Source organism: Mus caroli, unplaced genomic scaffold, assembly GCF_978045245.1.
Source record: "Mus caroli unplaced genomic scaffold, Mus_caroli_1 scaffold_17, whole genome shotgun sequence".
Taxonomy (NCBI): Eukaryota; Metazoa; Chordata; class Mammalia; order Rodentia; family Muridae; genus Mus; species Mus caroli.
Genome location: NW_028227272.1, coordinates 14507425 through 14529702, shown reverse-complemented (window position 1 = coordinate 14529702; position 22278 = coordinate 14507425). Strand labels below are relative to the sequence as shown.

Below are 22278 nucleotides of genomic sequence, written 5' to 3'. Positions count from 1 at the left end.
AAATACACAATGAAATCCTGTCTCAAAATAAAGAAAAAGAGCAATTCATGTTCTTAAACAGTGTCATAGTGTCTACTGTTCTGATAAACACATAACCAAAAGTAACTTGAGGAGGAGAGCATTATTCTGTCTTTCAGTTCCAGGTAACATCATTATTGAAAACATCAGGGCAGGAACTAAAGCAGAAGCCATAGATGAGTCCTGCCTACTGGCTGGCTCTCAAGACTGGCTCAGCCTGCTCTCTGCTGTCTTAAAGCATCCGGGACCACCAGCTCAGGGGTGGCACTTTGCACAGTGAGGTGGGGCCCTTCCACATTAATCATAAATCTCAATCAAGAAAATGGTATCAATGGTTTGCCCACAGGCCAGTCTAATTGGGGGCACTTTCTCAATTGAGGTCCCTTCTTCCAAAACAAAACAAAATGGCTACCTTGTGAATCAACTTGACACAATACTAGCCAACACAACCGCTGAACTGTCTCTCCAGCCCAATTAATTTTTTTTCCACAGTTAATTTTTTACCACAGTGGCCAGCAAGGTAGACTCCATAAGAACTTAGGACATATAGGGGAAGAGAAAGGCTTAAGAGAGTCTATACAGCAGTCAGCTGGATCTCCTGGCATGGATTTCCACGCCCAGCTCTTTAGGATGGTGGCCTGAGATACACACAGCCCGCAAGCTCATGTGCAAGGACTAATTAGGAGGCTCCTGACCACCATTTGTTTGGGTACTCCTTCTGGGAGACAAGGTTTGCAGCCTTGAGCAACTTTAGATAGCAACTTGTAGGTTGCCTCACTTAGAAAATGAGGTAATGCCACAATAGAATGACCTGAAAGTGGGGATGCTTGAGTTCTCTCTCAGAGCTGTGCTTATAGCCCCAGCCTGGGTTCCTGTCACTCCTGTTTGTGATTCAGGATCTGAGTCCTGCAAGAAAGGAACAGCTCAGAGTCTTCAAGCTCAGGATGTACTAGCCTTGGGCACAGCTCACTGAGATGGACCCCAAGTTTCTTTGCCCATGCTGCTTCCAGACTCCCTTTGTATGCAACAGTGCTGGGAATAGGTCTCTCCTCTCTAGTTATTAGGGTACCAGTGGCTCCTTGGGATTGAGGCTCTAGATTCTGTTGACCTTGTTTCTATGTAAGGTCAGCTTAGTTTTAGCAAATGACCTCTGGTCAGCTACCTGCAGAACTGACCTACCCAGGGAAAATGCGTGTTCATGCAAAACTGTTTACTGGGGTTTTATGTTTGTGTTTCTCTGTAGATAACAAGAAATCCCAAGCTTCTGTCAGTGGTAAGTCTTCCTTCTGAGGTACAGTTATTTCCAATCTCCAGTATGGTGTGGCAGAAATGAGATAGTGCCTGTGTGCATGGGTCAGCTTCATATTGGACAGGAGCATGCAAAGATCTCAGGTGAGGTGGTACTGATTACTGTTTCGCAGTGTCTGCTCCACAGTCTGAAGGCAAGCCAGTGCTTCTCCATCCTGTTTTATTTAGAAGACTTTGCTGCGTTACCTAGGAGAACCACTGTGGCATAGTATAATAACCCATAGTATTCTGTCACACATAAGAGCTGTGGGAATTTACTTTCTCTATTTCACTCATTTTGGGGAGGAGGGTGTGTGTTTTGAAACATGTTCTCTGTACGTATCCTTGGCTGCCCTGGAACACTTCATTAATCAGGCTGGCATCAAATCAATAGAAATCTATCTCTTATGCCTACCAGGTGCTGAGACAAAAGATGTGCACCACTATAGCCAACTGTATTCACTTTCTTTTTGTTGTTGCTTTGGTTTTTCTGTGTAGCCCTGGCTGTCCTGGCACTCTCCCTGTAGTCCAGATTGGCTTTGAACACAGGATCCACCTGCCTCTGCCTCCTGAGTGCTGGGATTAAAGGCATGCACAACCATTACCCATCATTTTCACTTTCTTAAGTTACAAAATTGCTTATGAGTTCAGAAATCTTATTTTAATTTTAATTTCAAGGTTTATCATATAAGGGAAATTGTGTCCATTCAATTGAACCCTGGCCTTTGCTTTCTGAGCTGCCTTCATAGATTTGCCAATCTACTCTGGCCAGCTGATCTTCAGCCTGTCAGAAAGGTTGTGAGGTCCTGGGAGAGAGTGCTTGCCTATCATGTGCAGGGTACTGAGCTCTGTCTGCAGAACCACCACCATCAAAAAAAAAAAAAAAAAAAAAAAAAGTAGCATAGACTGTGTAGCTGTGCAGCCTACCCTAGGCCTAGAGCTGTAAGTAGCCTAAGCCTAAATAGCTCCCTGGCCCAGAACTGGTTAAGTGTGTAGCCTGGAGAATGCCTGGCTTCTGTAGTGTTGAAGCATAGGCTCATTGGGCTGGACCAGTTCTATGGCCAGATGACCAAGCAGGTGATACCTGTCTATCGGTAATTGCTGTGAGTTTAGACTACTGTAATGATGACATCTGACTCCTTGTCCTTGGTTGTGGCATTGCTCACTGAACTACAACTGCTGTCCTGAGGCTTAGTGGGCATGGCTTTGCCCCTTAGCACTCTGTGGAGCCTTCTCATACTCCTTTACCTGCTCTGATATTCTGCTTCTGGCCTCAGATCTGTGTTGGAGTGGTGTGTAGGCTTAGATTTTCAAATCCTATTTTAATAAGGGTTCTTAAACACTTCAGCCTTCTTTCTAGCCCACCAACCAAAGTAGAAGAGGAAGATGGTTTATAGGACAAGGGGGATGTGGCCCTGTTTAGAAGTTGTTCTCTGGGGCAAACCAGTCTTTGTATCGGCAGTCTAGTCCAAAACATCAAACACGAATCAGTAGTGGCAGTGCAGTGCAGTACAGTACAGTCGGCAAGCATCTAACACAAACCAGTAGCAATGACTCAATCCAGAAGAAAACACAAGACTCAGCCAAATTGGCAGGAGTCCATTGAAGTGGCAAGAAGCAGCTGGAATGCCGCAAGAAGCTCTATTTGAAGTCACAACAAGCATCAATCAGTGAAGACCAGCAAAGTGTTGAAAGGTGAACCAATGCAAGAGCGAGTGCCATCCACTGTCTATTGGGTTAGACTCATGCACATCATGCATCCTCTCAAGTGTCTGCCTCAGCAAAGCAGCCTCTTACAAGACAGTTTCTAGAGAAGCATCACACGAAACCACTGAGTCTCTAAGGAAAACAGAAATTTCTACTTCAGTGCTGTTCTAGAGAAACCCAGGTGCAAAAATGCTGCATGGAGCCTACTTGTGCTCTTCCTAGGGAGTGTCTGCCTTTGCCCTCTGCTTCTCTAATCTAGCCACTTGTTCCTGACTGCTGGAAATAAGGGCCTCATACTTTGGTGTCTCTGGAAGTCTGTTGTGGGCTTACTCTGTAGGAGATCTGGACAGAGTCTGGTTGCTGGTTGAGCTTGAGGGCTCAGCCCATCTTCAGTGCAGCTGTGCACGTCACAGGGTTCCATTGTAATCCACATTAGAGCACTGACACAGGCTGGACTGAAACATGGAGTATGCTCTCTGGTTCTGAGCCTCGTGTTCCAGCAGTTCCAAGTCTTGGGCCCAGACTTGGGGAATTTCAGGCCTCTGGCTCCTACTAGTTTGGGAATTTGAATGGGTCAAGCACATAAAGGGGAGGGGGTCCTCTATGTCCTGGGAGCCATTTTCCTGTGAGATTACTCAGTTTGGGTTCCTTTCCTCAAGACATTGTGCCCTTGTGTTCCTACAGACCCCATGAATGCACTGCAGAGCCTTACTGGTGGACCCACCCCAGGAGCAGCTGGGATTGGCATGCCTCCTCGGGGCCCAGGACAGTCCCTGGGTGGGATGGGTGGCCTTGGCGCTATGGGACAACCACTGCCCCTCTCCGGGCAGCCACCCCCTGGAACCTCTGGAATGGCCCCTCATGGCATGGCTGTGGTGTCTACAGCAACTCCACAGAGTGAGTACTACACTCCTTGGCAGGTGACACTGCATGCTATTCTTGTGCTCTCCGTGTTAATGGGAAAAGTGTCAAGGAGCCCAGATAGCTCTGTTGTGGACAGCAGGTATGCAGGGGATGCTCTAAGCCTTCTCTAAGCTCAGAGGAGTAGTGCTTACCTGCCTGCTAGCTAAGGCAGTGATGCTGAGGAGAAACTTGGTTATTTGTAAACTTGTGGGGTTTTTTCTTTGCTTAGGGTTGTTTTGGTTTTGGTTTTTAGAGACAGGATTTCTCTGTAGCTCTGGCTGTCCTGAAACCATAGACCAGGCTGGTCTTGGACTCAGAGGTCTGCCTGCCTTTGCCAACGGAGTGCTGGATCAAAGGCTTGTGCCGTCACCACCAGCAAGGTGTGTTTTATCAGTAAAATAGGAACTGTTGTTAAGGTTAGTGGACACAAATAAGTGAAGTATTTGCACTCTGTGCCCCGGCGGTGCGCTTGAGGTTATGGTACATGCGACTACTTTTATCCTGTGGTCAGTCTTGGTTGTGCACTGCAGTCAGTCAGTCAGTCATTCCTCTATTGGGCTCCTCTGTCTTGAAGGAAGTGCTTTGCCCTCCTCACCTGTAGCCCAACTTTTGGCTACTTTGTTGATTCTTTCTTCTTCTACCCTTTCCCACCCCCTTTTCAGGCCCCTAACACTAAGTAAGAAAGAAAGAAGGATAGAGGTGAGAGAGAGGCGAAAGAAATCCCAGAATAAAGTCAGGAATAGGAAAGGGACCAACTTAGACTACTTCCTGCTGATTGGAGGCATTGAGTTCCTTGGGGTAAGTTTGATTTTCATCATCAGGATATCTAATTCCTTCTCGTTGTACATATGACTTGACAAACAGCATCCAACCAGCAGTCAGCCACCTGTGGAGCTCTAGCATGTATTTATCCTCTGAAAAGTTCCCTGGATTCCAAACACCATATGCTTGAAAAAACTATCTGCAGCTGGCAAAATCATACCTCTGCTAGAGCACAAGGCAACCCGTAGTCAGCTGCTGTGGATAGCCTGAAGTGGCCCCCCATCCCACACCTGAGATCAAAATGAAAACATATTCCCATAAGATCTAAAGTGGCCCCATATGCCACACCTGAGATCAAAATGAAAGCATATTCCCATAATATTTCTGTGTTTTTTTTTTTAAAGAAACCAAAATTCTCATTACACTATACCTCTCTGTATTACCTGCCCTGATTTCTACATACTGTTGTCCTGGCTGGGACTTAAGTTATAGTCAGCTACATGGGTATAACCTATGTTATATAACCTATACCCATGTATAGGTTGTTTGTTTGTGGCAAAGTCTCACTGTATGGACCTTGCCATGTAAAATCAGGTTGGCCTTAAACTTGCTCAGTGCTGCTGCCTCTGCCTCCTGAGTGCTGGCTGTTTTACAGTAAGAGATTGCTTTAGAATGTTGGGCTTGGAGTGCTCATGTGATCTGTCTTGTAATCCACTCCTACGAATTTGTCTTAAATAAATGATTTTCCAGAGATTCGGCGGAGAGGCTATGGTGTCCTGACAGTATCCTCTCTCCATCTGACCTTGGCCCACATCCTGTTAGCATCCAGGGCTGGTCTATTGGGTGGCTCTACTCCAGTTCTACATCCTGTAGTACTCTCTTGACAGCTACTTTCCCTTTCTGCCTTTGGCCCTTGCCTCCTAGATTCACCTGAAGTAGGTGCCAGTGGCCTCCTGCTCTGTCTTTCTTATGCCTTCTGCAAGCACTTCTATGTATTTAGCCAAGATCAGGTCTTCAAGCAGTGTTACTAAAAGATCAGAGCCTGGGTCAGAGATTGTGCCAAAAATAGAGGCTGCTGCTCAGCTCAGTGTTAGAAAACCCCTAAAGCCTTCAGGGCCCTGGGTTCAGTCCCCAGTACTGTGAGCAGGGGAGGTAAATTTGGAAAATAAATTAAAGTATTGGTAAGAAGAACTTACTGCTAAGCCCAGTGATCTGAGTTTAATCCCCAAAGACCAGATTTTGGAGAGAACTGTCTTCTATAAATTGTCCCCCCACCTTTACGTGTGTGCCACTGAATGCATGTGTCCACCATTAAATATAAAAAAATTTTTTAATTTTTAATTTTTTTTTTTTTTTTTTTTTTGGTTTTTCGAGACAGGGTTTCTCTGTATAGCCCTGGCTGTCCTGGAACTCACTTTGTAGACCAGGCTGGCCTCGAACTCAGAAATCTGCCTGCCTCTGCCTCCCGAGTGCTGGTCTGCCTCCCGAGTGCTGGTAATATTTTTTTATTACATATTTTCCTCAATTACATTTCCAATGCTATCCCAAAAGTCCCCCATACTCCCCCTCCTTCCCTACCCACCCATTCCCATTCTTTTGGCCCTGGCATTCCCCTGTATTGGGGCATATAAAGTTTGCAAGTCCAATGGGCCTCTCTTTCCAGTGATGGCCGACTAGGCCATCTTTCGATACATATGAAGCTAGAGACAAGAGCTCCGGGGTACTGGTTAGTTCATCATGTTGTTCCCCCTATAGGGTTGCAGATCCCTTTAGCTCCTTGGGTACTTTCTCCAGCTCCTCAATTGGGAGCCCTGTGATACATCCAATAGCTGACTGTGAGCATCCACTTCTGTGTTTGCTAGGCCCCGGCATAGTCTCACAAGAGACAGCTATATCTGGGTCCTTTCAGCAAAATCTTGCTAGTGTATGCAATGGTGTCAGCGTTTGGAAGCTGATTATGGGATGTATCCCTGGATATGGCAGTCTCTAGATGGTCCATCCTTTCATCACAGCTCCAAACTTTGTCTGTGTAACTCCTTCCATGGATGTTTTGTTCCCAATTCTAAGAAGGGGCATAGTGTCCACACTTTGGTCTTCATTCTTCTTGAGTTTCATGCGTTTAGCAAATTGTATCTTGTATCTTGGGTAAAAATTTTTAAAGTATATTAACAATTATATGTAATAAGTTGAAAATTACTCATAAACAATAGAAATAATTTATAAATTTCAAAGCAGTAGGAAAAAAGCAAACAACTTATAACAAAGCAACAAATAACCAACGTATAAAGTTCAGTACAGTTATCAAGATAGACCCTTGAAATTCAGAAATGCAGCGGCTGGACGGATGGCTCCGCAGTCAACAACATGTACTGCTCTTGCAGAGACACAGGTTCTGTGGACTGGTTCATAACTACCTGTGACTCCAGTTCCAGGGGTCCAATTCCTCTGATTGTGCAAACACCTGCATTCACGTATAACACCCATCCCATGCACACATAATTTAAATAAATCTTTAATACAAAACAGAAAAGCAGGAAGCTTAGCAAAACGACAGAGAAAGGCTTGGGATGTAGCTCAGTGGTAAGCTTGCCCATCTACTGTGCATGTCCTGCATTTTCAACTTATAGAGGAGGGCAGAGGAGAAAAAGGTAAAGCGAAGTTGAAAATATAAGTAATCATAATGAAATAAACTTAGTCTTGTGTGTGTGTGTGTGTGTGTGTGTGTGTGTATGCATGCGTATGTACAGGTGTATGTTCATAGAGACCAGAAAAGGGCATTGGATTCCCTGGAAATGTACAGGTACAGACTGTTGTGCGCTGGCCACAGCAGGTGCTGGGAACTGAACCTGAGTCCTCTGCAAGAGAAGCTGAGCTCCCTTGTTTGTTTGTTTGTTTGTTTTAAAGATCTATTTATTGTTATATGTGAGTACACTGTAGCTGTCCTCAGACACACCAGAAAGAGGGCATCAGATCCCATTACAGATGGTTGTGAGCCACCATGTGGGTTGCTGGGATTTGAACTCAGGACCTTCAGAAGAGCAGTCAGTGCTCTTACCCTCTGAGCCATCTCGCCAGCCCAAAGCTGAGCTCTCTTAACTGCTAAGCCATCTCTCCATCCCCAAGTTTTTCTATAAAAGATGAAAATAGATTTGCTTTATGAATATTTTTCAACTTATTACATATAATTACAAATGCAAAGTTTGTTACTATACTTTTTAAACTTTTTACATTTACTTGATGGTCCACATGCATACAGTGGCACACAAGAAAAGGTCAGACGACAACTTATAGAAGACAACCCAAAATGTGGGTTCTGGAGATTAAATTCAGGTCAGGCTGAGTAGTAAGTTCTATTACATTTAAGAGACATGCCTGTAGTGTAAGACCCAGAAAAGTATGAAAATAGATGGTAAAGATGTATTAGACAATTACCTAGGTCCCATAGGTAATGGCTAATTAAGTAGACAAAAATTGGTTCATTAGAAAATATGTTTTAAGCCGGGCGTGGTGGCGCACGCCTTTAATCCCAGCACTCGGGAGGCAGAGGCAGGTGGATTTCTGAGTTCGAGGCCAGCCTGGGCTACAGAGTGAGTTCCAGGACAGCCACGACTACACAGAGAAACCCTGTCTCGAAAAACAAAAAAACAAAAAAAAACAAAAAAAAACAAAAAAAAAGAAAATATGTTTTAGTTTTCTTATGTGTTTGAGTGTTTTGCCTGCATGTATGTTTGTGTACCATATATGTACCACCTACTGCCTGTGGGAGACAGAAGATGGCATTGGTCTCCCTCAACTGCAGTTACTGATACAAGCAATACATGTTCTTACTGAGCCATATATTAGAAAAGATTTTAATGATGTAATGAATAACTTAATTAAAGTACAGGATGGAATAAATGTTTATAAATATAATTATGAAATAAGCCTCAGTAATTTCAGAGTATTGTGGTCCAAATTTTTTCTGAGTATCAGAGTTAGAAAAGGTAAATTTAAGAGTTTCCAAACCTACCAACAGTGGCTAAAAGAAATTGTGACAGCAGTGTTAGTGATGGAAAGACAGTCATTTATATATTTCACATAAGAATGTAAGTAAAATAGTTCTTTGAAAATGAAGCATGCGGGAGCTGGAGGAATGGCTCAGTAGTTAAGAGCCCTTGTTGCTCTTGCAGAGGTATAGTTGCCAGCACCCATATGGTGGTTCATAACTGTTTGTTACTCTAGGCCCAGGGGACCTCTTCTGCCTGTGGTCACTGCACACATGATGTTTAAAAAATGGATGCAAGAAAAACATCCATACACATAAAATAATAATTAATAAACCATTAAAAGTTAGGCATACAGGGACTAGAAATCTGGCTCAGCAGTTAAGGGTGCTTCCTATTCTTCCAGAGGACCTGAATTTAGTTACTAGGCAACCACATTGGGTGGCTCATAATCACTTACAACTCTAAATTCAGGGAATCTAGTGGTCTTTTCTGGCATCAGTGGGCACCTATGCATATGTGGCATATATGCATACAGACTTACACATATATAAAACGAAGCCTATAGCTCAACTGCTACACTTTTGGGGGGCATTTATCACAGAAGAATGAACTTTTATATGAAAACTCCATGTGCAAACCTTCATAGTTTTATTTATAATAGCCTGAATCTGCTGTTTCCTCAGATCTTGCACCATGTAAATAGTCATGTTAGGAAGTATCCATACTGTGATAAACCATTTGGCAAATAAAGGGAAGGACCTACTGATGTCACCACTGCACCTGGGTTACCAGAAAGTCATATGGGTGGGTAAATGCCAATCACCAAGAGTTCATGCTAGCCTCTTTAAAAAATTACGGTTTGCTAGTCGTGCAGTTGTGGTTGCACAACTTTATTCTCAGTTCTTGAGAGGCATAGCCAGGTGGATCTCCATGAGTGTGAGGCCAGCCTGGTCTACAGCCCAAGTTCCAGGTAGCCAGGGCTATACACTGAAACCCTGTCTCAAAAAACATTACACACACACACACACACACATACATATTTACATACGTGTGTGTGTGTGTGTAATTTGGTTTTTTGAGACAAGGTTTCAGTGTGTGTGTGTATAATTTTTTTAAATCTGTCAGCCAAGGTATTAGGTACTAGGCTAATAAGCTAGCGCTCCTTGGGCTGCCCTGCAGGTGGAAAAAAAGGTAGATCCTAGCTTAGCAGGAAGGGCGTTCAGGTGGGCTCTTGATTTTATAGCACATTTGTAAAAATCATATTTATTTGTTTGTTTGTTGTTTGTTTGGGAGGAGAGTATACATGCCACAGGTATGTGAGGAAGTCAGAATAAAACTTCTGGAGTTGATAATCCTGAGACTTCAGGTGAGGTGCTGAGGGTGTTGGAACTATTGAGTGTCTTACAATGATGGTGACTGAACCCATCCAGATCTGGTTGTGATCTTATAATTTTAACCACCGGGCTAAGTGTACAAAAGATTTCTGCTATTTTTTCTATTAGCTTTATTGAAATACAGTTCTTATTAACGGAGTTTGCTCATTCAAAACTCACCTCACTATTAGTGGCTTTTTGTATGTTCTTAAGTTTACAGCTGTCATCCTTATCCATTCTAGAACATTGTTATCACAGTACCTCAAGCATGGAAGTAGCCCAAATGTTTATCAACTGGTGAATGGATGAATAGACCAAATATTGGGGTACAATAGAATGTTATTTAGCAATAAAAATGTCAATGAAGCTAGTACCCTTCCACAATCTGGGTGTACTCCATAGATGCTATCCAAGCAAAAGGAGTGCACACCTGCTCTCTGATGCTATTGTGTGCAGTGTTCAGATAGCCATACCCTTAGATAACAGTATATTACTGCTTTCCAGAGGCTGGATACTTTTGGTCTATCCAAAAGACTCACTTGGCCCTTTTCTACTTGATTGTTAGAGAGTAATCCATGATGGTAAATTCCATAATCAGCACAAATGACACTTCCTACTTGACCTGTCTCCCTCCAGTACTGTGTTTAGCTGTCACAGATAGCTTTGTCAGTAGGCAATGGCTGTTGCTGCCTAGCTGGTCATGTCGCTCTGGGACACCTGCAGGGTGGCACAGCCTAAGTCTGGATGCCCATTCCAGCTCAGCTGCAGCTCCAGCAAGTGGCATTGCAGCAACAGCAGCAGCAGCAACAACAACAGCAATTCCAGCAACAGCAGGCAGCACTGCAGCAACAACAGCAACAGCAGCAGCAGCAACAGCAGCAACAGCAGTTCCAGGCACAACAGAATGCCATGCAGCAACAGTTCCAAGCAGTAGTGCAGCAGCAGCAGCTCCAGCAGCAGCAGCAGCAGCAGCACCTGATTAAGTTGCATCATCAAAGCCAGCAACAACAGGTACCAAGTTCTCTTGTCACTATACTGGGCCTTAGTCCTGTAGTCCTTGAGCCTGGGAACAAGTGTCACCCAAGATATTATTAGGTGCAAGGCTAAGCTAGCCCTCCTCCTTGGGCTACCCCACAGGTGGAAAAAGTAGACCCTAGCTTAGCAGGAAGGGCTCTCAGGTGGGCTCTTGATTCTGTGGTGCAGACCCTCTCTATGTGTAGCAGGGTCTATAAACAGTACAGATAAGCTAATGGAATAAAGGAGGAGGCAAACACTCTAAGACTTGAAATGCTTGAGTTGTGCTCCTGGCACATTCTTTTGAGGACACATATAACTCCTCTTTTGTTTCTTATTTGGTGTCAGAACTAAAATAATTAGTAGGACAGTGGTATGCCACACTCGAAGTGCTGCTTGTCAGAAGTTGTTTGATCTTCTGTGTTTTGTAAGCAGAATCTAGACATGTTCATATCCATTTTTCTAGCAAGTGTTGATTGAAGGAAAAAAGCCCAAGGAAACTTCCTCCATTTTTTTGGCCACCCCTGGCTTTGGAATCTCCTTTTCCTGTGCTAGCTGTTGATCTTTAGCTTTGCATGTGTTCCTTATAGCCCATCCCCATGAGGGTCATACTTCTGACCACTGCTGACTACTCCAGGAGATAAAAGAGCCTTTCTGTAGAGGTAAAAGCATCTGCAGTTGCCTGAACTTCAGGCCTCCCTGCTGTAGGTGTGTGTCTATTCTTCCTGGACCCTCCTTGAGCCTGTTTCACTTGAATTATCTTAGGTGTCTAGAAAACAGCTATTGTTGGTCTAGAGGACTTAGTCCTGAATATGCCACATTCCTTTCACAATATGAGAGGCCATCAGGCCAGCCTCCACGGAGGATGAGCTTACTTCACGTGCCCAGGTCTCGTTCGGTCAAGGCTAGCATCCAGGGGTGGAAATGGTCACTGTTATTATTTTGTCTTTAGATACAACAGCAGCAACTGCAGAGGATGGCACAGTTGCAGCTGCAGCAACAGCAACAGCAGCAACAGCAGCAGGCTTTGCAGGCCCAGCCACCAATGCAGCAGCCACCAATGCAGCAGCCACAGCCTCCCCCTTCTCAGGCCCTACCCCAGCAGCTGTCACAGCTGCATCATCCACAGCATCACCAGCCACCACCTCAGGCTCAGCAGTCCCCCATTGCTCAGAACCAACCACCACAGATCCCACCACAGTCACAGAGCCAGCCTTTGGTGTCACAAGCACAAGCCCTTCCTGGACCGATGCTGTATGCTGCCCAACAGCAGCTGAAATTTGTGAGTACCCGAAGCCTATGGTGTAGCAGATGCATGTCTTAAGATGCTGTGTGTGGTTGGCAATTTCTTAGACCCTTTGGATGTAGGTATCATGTCCTTTATGCACTGGCTTCAGGCATCCTTTCCTGCGCCGGTCTTCTGTAGTTCCGTAGCACAAGTAGATGAGGGAGCATGTGTCCTAGAGCTGTCTCCACACAGTAGGAATGTCACATATTCTAAGCTTACATGAATGATTTCAGCAGCATCTGCTGCATGTCTGCTACACACAATTAGGTTAAGAGGTAATCTCACCATGTAGGAGGATATGCTGCAACTGCCAGCTATTCCGTGGGTTTCTTTTTCTGTTGGTACCAGGGGAACTTCATGAAAACTAAACATGTGGTCTACTATGATCTCCAGTCCCAGCCCTTTTAGCCTCATCATTACTACATTTCTGAAACAGATGGTCATATAAAACTTTATTTTCTGCCTCATTGTGCATCTTGATTAAAGTCAATGTCAAAATATTTACAGAGAATGAAATTTTGCCACCAAACTTCGTTACAATGAAAAGCAACAATTTGAGCATCTTCTCTGCTCTCTTGGTTTTTGTGGTCTTTTCTACCGTGATACATTAAGAGACATGGTGACAGGGACTTCACCTGAGCTAAAAGCCAGGGTGAAAAGGGGTCGGCTGGGAGGGTTGTGGGTTACAGGAACATTTACTGTTACCCAGAACCAGCCTACTGGGACCAGAAACTTTGTGTGCTCCTTGGCAAACTGCCTACTAGGATTGGGCCTGGTAACTTGGAGAGATGTAAGGAGAAGCTCCCAATGTGGATCTGGCCAAGGTCTGCCCTGTCCCTGTAGTAGTGTCTCCACATGGTACTCCCATAGTGATGTGTGTTTCCTCTGTCTTCCATCGCCTAAGGTCATCTTTCTAGCTAAGCCATCTGCTAGCTGGTCAGCCTGCTTTCCTTCACGGAGTCTGGGCTCTTGGGGACACTTGTAGACTGAGCTGGCAGGCTGTGTGCTCAGCTTTGGAAGTTGTTGCTTAGCTGGTGATTGCAGTTGGTGTGTATGAGAGGGCTGTCTTCTTTCTTGTCAGGACTGGGGAGGTGGGACGTGGCTGATAGGCTGGTGTGGGATATTGGTGACCAGGCACAGCTTACGGTGTCCTTAACAGTCCCATCCCAAGAGGAAGCTTCTTGTTTAAAAAAAAAATTTTTTTTTTTTGGGTTGGGGGAGAAGAGTTTCATGTGTGCCACAATTCGAGTGTAGAGTTCAGAGGACAACTTTTCAAGAGTCAGTTCTCTCCTGCCAAATGAGTCTTAGGGCTCAAGACCTCAGGCTTGGTGGCAGGCACCTTTACTCACTATCTCAACAGCTCTGTAAGTTCTGTTCTTAAAGCTCCCACACTGGTAGTGAGTGCTCTGCTCTCTGTGCAGATGGTTCCAAGTTGCTTTTTCCTTCCTCCTTCAAGGTCCGTGCTCCGATGGTGGTCCAGCAGCCGCAAGTGCAGCCCCAGGTGCAGCAGGTACAGCCCCAGGTGCAGCCGCAGGCAGCAGTGCAGACAGCACAGTCTGCCCAGATGGTAGCTCCCGGCGTTCAGGTGAGGGCCTTGGGAGCCCAGGGTTTCCTTAGCCTCTAGCAGGTGCATGTTGGCCCATGCATAAAGCTCTGTGAGGAGAGTTCTCGTTGAATTAGAGGTTAAGTGGATAAAGTATAGGAATCTTCTATCACTTGGACACATGTGTACACACACACACACACACACACACACACACACACACACCCTGAGGCCCGCAGGGTGGTTGTTTCTGCTTGGTCATTGCTAGAACCTATTCGTTGTCTAGTGTGTGTTATTTCTGTTTTTCCTTGGGTATCCTCATCTTTCCTACATTATAGCACTTGGAGGAGATGCTTTAGAGAAGAAAGCTCCAAAGTTTCATCCTACTTCAGCCTCAACACAGATGGCTGAGCTGTAGGGCAGCTCTTTAGAAAGAACAGTAGTAGCTATCTTTTGATGCTCTGGCATGTGCCACAGCAGGAGCAGGGAGAGAGCATCCTGTGCAAGGAAAGCATTTACATACAACATCCCTATCACTGACAGTCCATAGCCATTCTCTGCATAGCAGATGTCAGTGCGATGACAGCCTGCAGGAGGCCTAGGCTACCTTTTCTTGGTGTCTGAGAAATTGAACATCTAGGGTCCCTGTGATTTGTGTCAAAAATATGCTTCGTCTTCATACTGCCATAATTCTTCCCATCATGTGGGCACACTGAGAGTCCTGATTTGGGGCTTAGTTAGGAGCTATGGCAGGGCTCTTGATGGATCCTATCCAGAGAAAATGCTATGACTACACTGTGTACCCTCAGAAGCCTGCACTGGCTGGCTCATGAGCTAGGTGAGTTCAGTGTCCAGGTGCATGGCAGCATGGGCTAGGTGCTTTAGGATGTGTCAGACATCATTTTATTCCGTGGAGGAGATCCCCCCAAGTGTTAGATCTGGGATGAGGAAAGATGTTTAGTCGGCCTCTTTTGTCACTGTACTAGCTGACCTGGGTCCAGGGTTCCTGTGCTACCTATACACGGAGATATAGCCTCGTGTGAAAACATGTCATGAATTTCCTGTGTCTTGGGGAGGCTGAATACTTTATGGGATTCCAGTCCATTTCCCATCATCACTGTGCATCTCAGGCTTCTGGTGGCTTCTTCCATTTGTACTGTGTAGAGAAGCTGTGGCTTAGAATCAGCACAGTAGTGACACAGAACCTGCCCTGATGGTGGAGGCCGTTTCCTTGTTGCTTTATGATCCTCCCTCCACTGACCTGGAACTCTGAAGAGCTAAACCTCTATATCACTGGCTCAGCCCAGTCAGAAAGGGAGGTTGTCCCTTTTCATCCATCTCAGCATTGTACAGCAGGGAGCCATGAAAGGACAACAGATGCCACTGGTTTGCACCTGTTCAGATTGCTTGCTGGCTTCTTGCTGGAGGAAATGTGTATCCTGTTGCTACCTTGCTTTACTAGTGTCTTGTCAGTCACCAGAACCAGGGTGTGGCCATGTGTCCTTAGTGCTCTGTAGCAAGCCTCTGTGGCAAGTGCAGGGCTTCCCATAGTTCCTGGCCCTTCTCTGCTCCTGTGGGAATGTGGCCAGCACAGTCACCTGGAGCACACAGCTTGATTGTCAGTGTCCCTTTTACCCCAATGGAAATCAGTGGCAGCTGCAGTAAGGCAGGCACAGGTCCTTCCTCATTGGTGAAACAGAGAGAAATTGTCTTATCTGGGAGTGCTTGGTGCTTTGGTTTATTTCCTCATGGAGTTGGGTTTTCAGTACTGTGCTATCAGTGTTTCAAGAAGTGTCACCCACTTGCCTCCAGTGCCATTTTTTGGGCCTTTTGTGTGTGTATGTATTCCATATCCTCCCTCCCTCCCTCCCTCCTTCCCTCCCTCCCTCCCTCCTTCCCTCCCTCCCTCCCTCCCTCCCTCCCTCCCTCCCTCCCTTCCTTCCTTCCTTCCTTCCTTCCTTCCTTCCTTTCTATCCTGTTTTTTTGAGACAGGGTTTTTCTGTGTAGTCCTGGCTGTCCTGGAACTCTGTAGACCAGGCTGGCTTCAAATTCAGAGACCTGCCTGCCTCTGCCTCCTGAGTGCTGGGATGAAAGGCGTGCACCGCCACACCTGGCTAATGTGTTTCTAAAGCAGTGTGCTTCTCAGTCCAAACCCGATGCTGCCTTAGGAGTCAGGCCTGTCACAGCTGACTCTATTTCTCTTTCTTTTTGAGATTAATATATTACTCCCTTGCCTTTCTTCCCACTCTCCTTCAAATTCATGACCTTTTTCACTAATTGTTTCTGTGTTTGTGTGTGTGTATATAAATTCATGTATTTCTAATTATCTCCTATTGTATAGTATTACTTGTATGTATGTATGTATGTATGTACTGAACAGCTGGTGTGCTCTTCCCTGGGGAAGACTTACTCTCCTGCTCCCAGCTTTTTTCAGTTACCTATATGTAGGGTTGAGGTTTCATAAGCTTTTCCCTGTCCACTTTGGCATGTCCACTGGTGTCGTCTTGGCCAGGTTATAGTTGGGTAGTCATGTTGGTGAGTCTATGGGTGTAGCTTCTGATGTTCCTAGGAGGCACAATCTCAGCAAACTCCTCGACCCTCTAGCCGGCTCTTACAATCTTTATTTCCCCATCATCTTCTTCACTGTGAGAGTTTCACAACTCAGCATATTGATTGGTTGTAGTTTTCTGTAACAATCTTCTGTTGGAAAGAGGAAAAAAATTTTTGATGAGGGGGCAAGGACGACACTTCACTTGCACTGAGTGGTGGGCTAGGTTCCCAGTATCAGGCGTGGTTTCCCTCTAGTTAAGTGGGTCTTAAGTCCAATTACAAAACGTTGGTTGCTATCAGGGTATTTGTATCAGTGCTGTACTCTGAGGGTTATCCAGCCATGCTGTTCCTTGACACGGTTCACAGGTATCACAGATAGCTAGGTAGGGCTGCTGGTTGCGTCTCTCCTTTGGAAGGAGTTACATGGTGCTTTCTGGTCGCATGAAAACTAGACCTGAGACAGTGGGGGCATTTAGGCCAGTTCCAGTTTAGGGATCTGTGGGCTCTGTTTCTGAACTGCATGATATCTTCATAGGGGCTTATTTCCCACCCCAGTGTAGGTAGGTAACCAAGGGTAACAGTGATAGGCTGTATGTTTGGGAGTCTCTTGGACAGCCCTGGCTAACAACATAAAAGAGGGTTCTTATGTCCACTGTTGGGGTTTTGTTGTGTGGTTTTGGGGTCTTTGAGAGAGCACTACTAGCTCAGATGAGAAAAGTTTATTAAACTGTATGTGTTATTTAATATATATATATATATATATATATATATATATATATATATATATACACATACATATATATATATGTATTCATGGAATTAACTGTAGGTTTTTTATTTTGGTAAATAGTTAATATGATTCTTTGTGGCTTTTTAGACATCCTTATTGTTATTTTACTTATCTACCTGCTCCTTGCTAAAGAGCCCCACCTTTCCCATCCCCTACCAGAACACTTGTGTCCTGCTATCTACCCCATTTACCCTTCTCCCACCTTCTCCTGTCTTATCTACGGTGTCTGTCGAAGTTGTGTGGGTCTGGTTGGCTGGTCTCAACAGTGTTGTTCTAGCAGTGTTGGGCAAAGGAGTGTGGCTGGGTAGCTTGGGCGTGACAAGCCGTTCTGAAGGGAAGGGCCCTGGAATCAAGAGTCCTTTGAAATCCAGGTTTCCTTAGTGGTCAGGAAAAGGGCTGCAGCAGTCTGATCTGTGAACCTTAACAAAGCTTTGATAACTGCAGAAGATAGAGAGATATAAGAGAAACACCCAGAGCAGGAAGTAGTGTGGCATCATTTCAGATTTTCTCACTTCACTGAAGTTGTATTGTCTATGTACATTGATTTATTTGGACTTGGTCTCCTGTAGACCTAGCTGGCTTTTAACTTCCTATATAGCTGAGGCTGATCTTGAACTTCTCACCCTTCTTCCTCCACCTCCTTAATATTTGCATTGCACCATGCACCACCACACTCAGTGTATGCAGTAGTAATGGAACAAACTCAGGGCTTCCTGCATTCTAGGCAAGCACTCTGTCATCTGTGTCCATAGCCCCTGCACAGTTTTATTTATGATGCTTTCCACATTAATTGTGTGTTAGTGGCTTTCTGTTAAAATAAGAAAAGTCCTGAGATAATGGATGCATAGAGGAAAGGTTTACTTTGCCTCACAGGTGTGGAGGTTTCAGCCCACACAGCGGCTTGCCCCATTGCTATTGGGCGCATAGTGGGCCAGCTCATAATGACAGGGGGCATGTGGTAGATCACAGCTGCACTCCAGGCAACTGGAACATAAAGAAGAGGGAGGGGCTCATATCCTGTAATAACTAATTGTCCGGTTGCTCTAATAAAATACTCTGACAAAAGAAATGTGAGAAGGAGTTTTTCTGGCTTATAGTGCAAGATCCAGTCCATAATGTCAAGGAGTCAAGGTTACAGAAGCTTGAAGCAGCTGGGCACATTGCATCTACAGACAAGAAACAGGGAGCAGCCAGGCATGCTGGTGTACACTTTAATCCTAGCATTTCTGGAAGCAGTGGCAGGAAGATTTCTGTTCAAGGCCAGCCTGGTCTACATAGCAAATTGCAGACCTACTAAGGCTACATAGTGAAACCTGGTTACAAAGCAAAAGCAGAGAGCAGCGGATGCCTGTGTGTAGATCCCCTTCTCTTGTTTATGTAGTTGAGGACTCAGCCCACGGAGTCCTGTTACTAAGTAACTTAGGTAAACTAGTTAAGCTAATCCCTCACAGGTATACTGCAAGCTTGTCTTTTTGGTGATTAGAGACCATTGAGTTGACAACACTATTTCTTCTACACATACTGCCCAAAGTAGAGGCCTTAGCCCCTACTAAAATGTTAGAATGAGCTGTGAAAGCATTGTTTGCAGTGTTGAGGATGTTTAAACTTGGAGTGTGGTAAGCAACTGCTCTACCAAGGAGCCTCAGCCTACAGCCAAGCTTCTAAGGCTTGTGATTCCAGAGTACCCTCTGCAAGCAGAAACTCCTGGGCGCCCTTATTTTGAGTTACTATAATACTTGCTGCTGTTCTCAAGTATTGCCATGTTTTTGGATATTGAAGTAATCTTTTAAGTGTATGGATACATTCAAGACAGTTTTTTGTAGTTTCCCAGGAGTGAGTCACAACGTGGCTTTGAAGGTCCTTGCACAGTAACAGCAAGTTATCTAGTTAATCAGGAGCTCAAAGACCTAGATTAGAATTTCCTACCTTGTACCCACGTATTGTCAGTATGCAGAAACCACATATTGCATCTTTGTGCATATGAAATACCACACACCACAGGATAGGCCACCAGACAGCTCTGTGAGAGTTGCTGGTGTGGGGGCACTAAGTGGGTAGTTCTTCAGCTTCATTCCTAGAGTGTACCCTCAGTAGGAGTGTTCTGGTAGAGCCTATACCAGTGCTAGAGTGACAGGTGTGGTGATCTGTGCAGTAATGATGGCAGGGCTCTTCACCTGGGCTAAGTGTTCTGGAAAGGTCAGCCAGCCCCAAGATGTTTGTTTTATATAGCTCTCTTATCTCATTATACTCAAGTTTCTGAGAGAGATAAAATCACCTTCAATGGAATTTTCTGGGGTCCAAAAAAACAAAAAAAGCAGAAGTATGTCTTTATTTTCCTACACATTGGTCTCTTAACATTCTGTTCTAGTAATATAAAACTAAACAATAACTTGCAGGTGACAAAGAATTGTCAGCCAAGTCAGACATTTGTCATGCATGTTTGCACATTCAATATAGCTGACTTAGAAGTGCTCTTTGACCAGACCTTGACTCAGAGGGCCTGTATCCCTGTGAGTCCTCCTAAATTGTTGCCACAGTCGGGATCTGGCAAAGTGCTCTATTGGGTATTAGAATTCCTTTGCAAGTGGCAGTGTATGGAGAGAGAGAGAAGAATCATCTTTGCAAGAGTTGCACTTGGTAGCTGCTCATCTGATCCTGTAAAGATTTTCAGTGGTTTTTCTCTGGGGTTTCTGCCTGGGGTAGGGCAGGTGGGGCTTTCTTTGTCATAAAGAAAACTAACCAGGGCCTGGAGAGACTGCACTGGCTGCACCAAGAAGTGGTGGTGCATGACTTTAATCCCAGTACTCTAGAGGCAGAATCAATCAGATCTCTGTGAGTTCAAGGCCATCCTGGTCTATAGAGTGAGTTCCAGGACAGCCAGGACTGGTACACAGAGAAAGAACAAATTAAAGAAAGAACAGAACAGAACAGAACAGAGCTGACTTCTTTTAAAGGCCTGTGTTGTGGCTTATAGTCATGTGTGACTCTCTCTTCTGTCCTCCAGGGACACTGCGTATTCATGTGCACAGACACTCATGTACAGGAAGTAAAAAAATAAGTCTTTAAAAATAAAATAAATAAAGCTGGAAAGATGGCTTAGAAACTAAGAGCACTTAGTGCTCCTCCAGAGGATGTAGATTCAGTTCCCAGCAACCACATGACGACTCACAACTGTCTGTAAGTCCAGTTTCATGGGACGCAGTGTCTCTTCTGACCTCTGCAGCTACCAGGCATGTATATAGTACATATACATACATGTAGGCAAAACTCATAAACATAAAATAAGAGGAATCTCTAAAAAGTTGAAAAATAAAATAAATTTTAAAAGTAGTTAAGAGGCTTCATAATGATTCCTTCCTTAAGGCTTTTCTTGTTCCTGGAGACAAGTTGGCATGGCAGCCACTGGCTGTGAATGGACCTCCCTAAGTGACCCCCAGTTATATCAAGAACCCTAGAATAAATTTTTATCCCCTCCCCCAGAGTAGACAAAGGGCCCTCAAACATCAGCCCTCTTTGTGTCTGTCTGCCAGTCACCTGTTTGAGACAGCACCCCTGGTTTGACACCCACTACCAGAACCAAGAGGTTTGTTTGGCTGGTTGCAGAAATGGTGAAAGCTGCCTCTTTCTTGGCTCTTAGGATGCTCTCATTGGAGTCTTGTGTGGTGCTTGCTGCATGCACCTCTGTATAATGCCATAGTCTTTATAGGCCTATCTCCCGTTGGAGAACGTTCTCTCTAGCATACTTTGCTGCACAGATTGGATCTGCAGTAAGGTCCCACACTGATAGCCTAATTCATAGCCTCCCAGGTCTCAAAGGTTTTTTTTTTGAACTGGGATCTTACCATGTTACTTATCTCTTAACTTCAGCACTGAAGTGACCCTCTCACATCTGCTATTAGGTTTTTGTTTTGGTGTCATTTTGTTCTTGTTTGTAACATTCTGAGGGCATGTAGCCCTTGCTTTCCAGGAGTCATATTGGACTCCATCCACCACCTCAGAACATAGAGAGGATAGGCATCTTCAAAGCCATAACAGTGATAACCTGCCTATGGCTGTCATATGACTCAAGAAACAAAAGTTAACCAAGGGAAAGGTCTCTGTTGGTCTTGAAGCTCCTGATTCTGCAGGTGTTTTCTGTCCCTGTGGGGAGCCCTCCCTCATTAGCAAGGAAGCTCCTTGGGAAAATCCCAGCCTCTGCTGCCACCCATCCGCATTCCTCCATACTTGCAGAAGCAGCACCCCAGAAGGCCAGATAGGTCAGTGTGCCTTCTATCTGGGTTCTTTCCAGGTGCACTCTTAAGAGAATTCAGTACTTATTAGCAGGCTGCTGCTTCAGTGACACTTGACTTTGTTCTTTGTAAGCCTGGCTGACTTGTCCTCTTTTCAAGTTTGTCCCAAGAACTTGGTCTCCTCAAACTGCCACCTGAGCAGTCTGGCTCTGACATGACATAGGCCATAGGGTCTGTTCTATCTACAGTTCAGAGGTATGTCCAGGACAACCACCACAGGATGCTGGCTAGTAGAATAGAAAAGTCTGGCTTACTTTCTTGGTGTCTTTAGACTTCTGGTGCTTTCCTGAATCTGGAGGTGTAGAACGCTCGAGTACATCCTGGAGCACTCCCTCCCTCTACACATCTGGGTCATTTGATGGGGCCTCACCTCTGGATTACTCCCATGAGGCTGCAAACACCCTCACCTGCCATGCACTGCAGTTCTTGTTGCAATTACCTTGTCTGTTGTCCCTCTATCCTCAAAGATGATTGCTGAAGCCTTGGCCCAAGGCGGGATGCACGTAAGAGCCCGGTTCCCGCCCACCTCCACCATGTCTGCTGGCCCGTCAAGCTCCATCTCTTTGGGCGGACAGCCCACAACACAGGTATTTACAGATCGGGCTTCATATGGGCCCGGCCCAAAAGCTTGGGGTTCCTCTGAGCACCCCCATGAAACATACTTTTCATTGTCAGTGACTTTCTTCAGGGTGGCTTTCACAGCAGTAAAGAAATGTTAACTTAATTTGAGGCCAGGCCTTGCTGGTGTTTCGTTTCTTCTCTCTCTCT

The 22278-nt window shown here is 45.1% G+C and overlaps 1 protein-coding gene across 9 annotated transcripts in view; it reads left to right on the top strand.

Moving 5' to 3' along the window:
* Positions 1-22278, top strand: part of Med15 (mediator complex subunit 15) — a 75476-nt gene that overhangs the window by 39573 nt on the left and 13625 nt on the right. For 3 of the 9 annotated variants that reach the window (XM_021184359.2, XM_021184367.2, XM_029470332.2), the window contains 6 exons: positions 1262-1291; positions 3697-3909; positions 10794-11047; positions 12003-12332; positions 13795-13923; positions 21978-22097. In XM_021184359.2, the coding sequence (XP_021040018.1) occupies positions 1262-1291; positions 3697-3909; positions 10794-11047; positions 12003-12332; positions 13795-13923; positions 21978-22097 (1076 nt within the window). The remainder of the gene's footprint in view (positions 1-1261; positions 1292-3696; positions 3910-10793; positions 11048-12002; positions 12333-13794; positions 13924-21977; positions 22098-22278) is intronic. The other 6 variants (XM_029470334.2, XM_085832397.1, XM_021184361.2 and 3 more) reach the window with 6 other exon arrangements.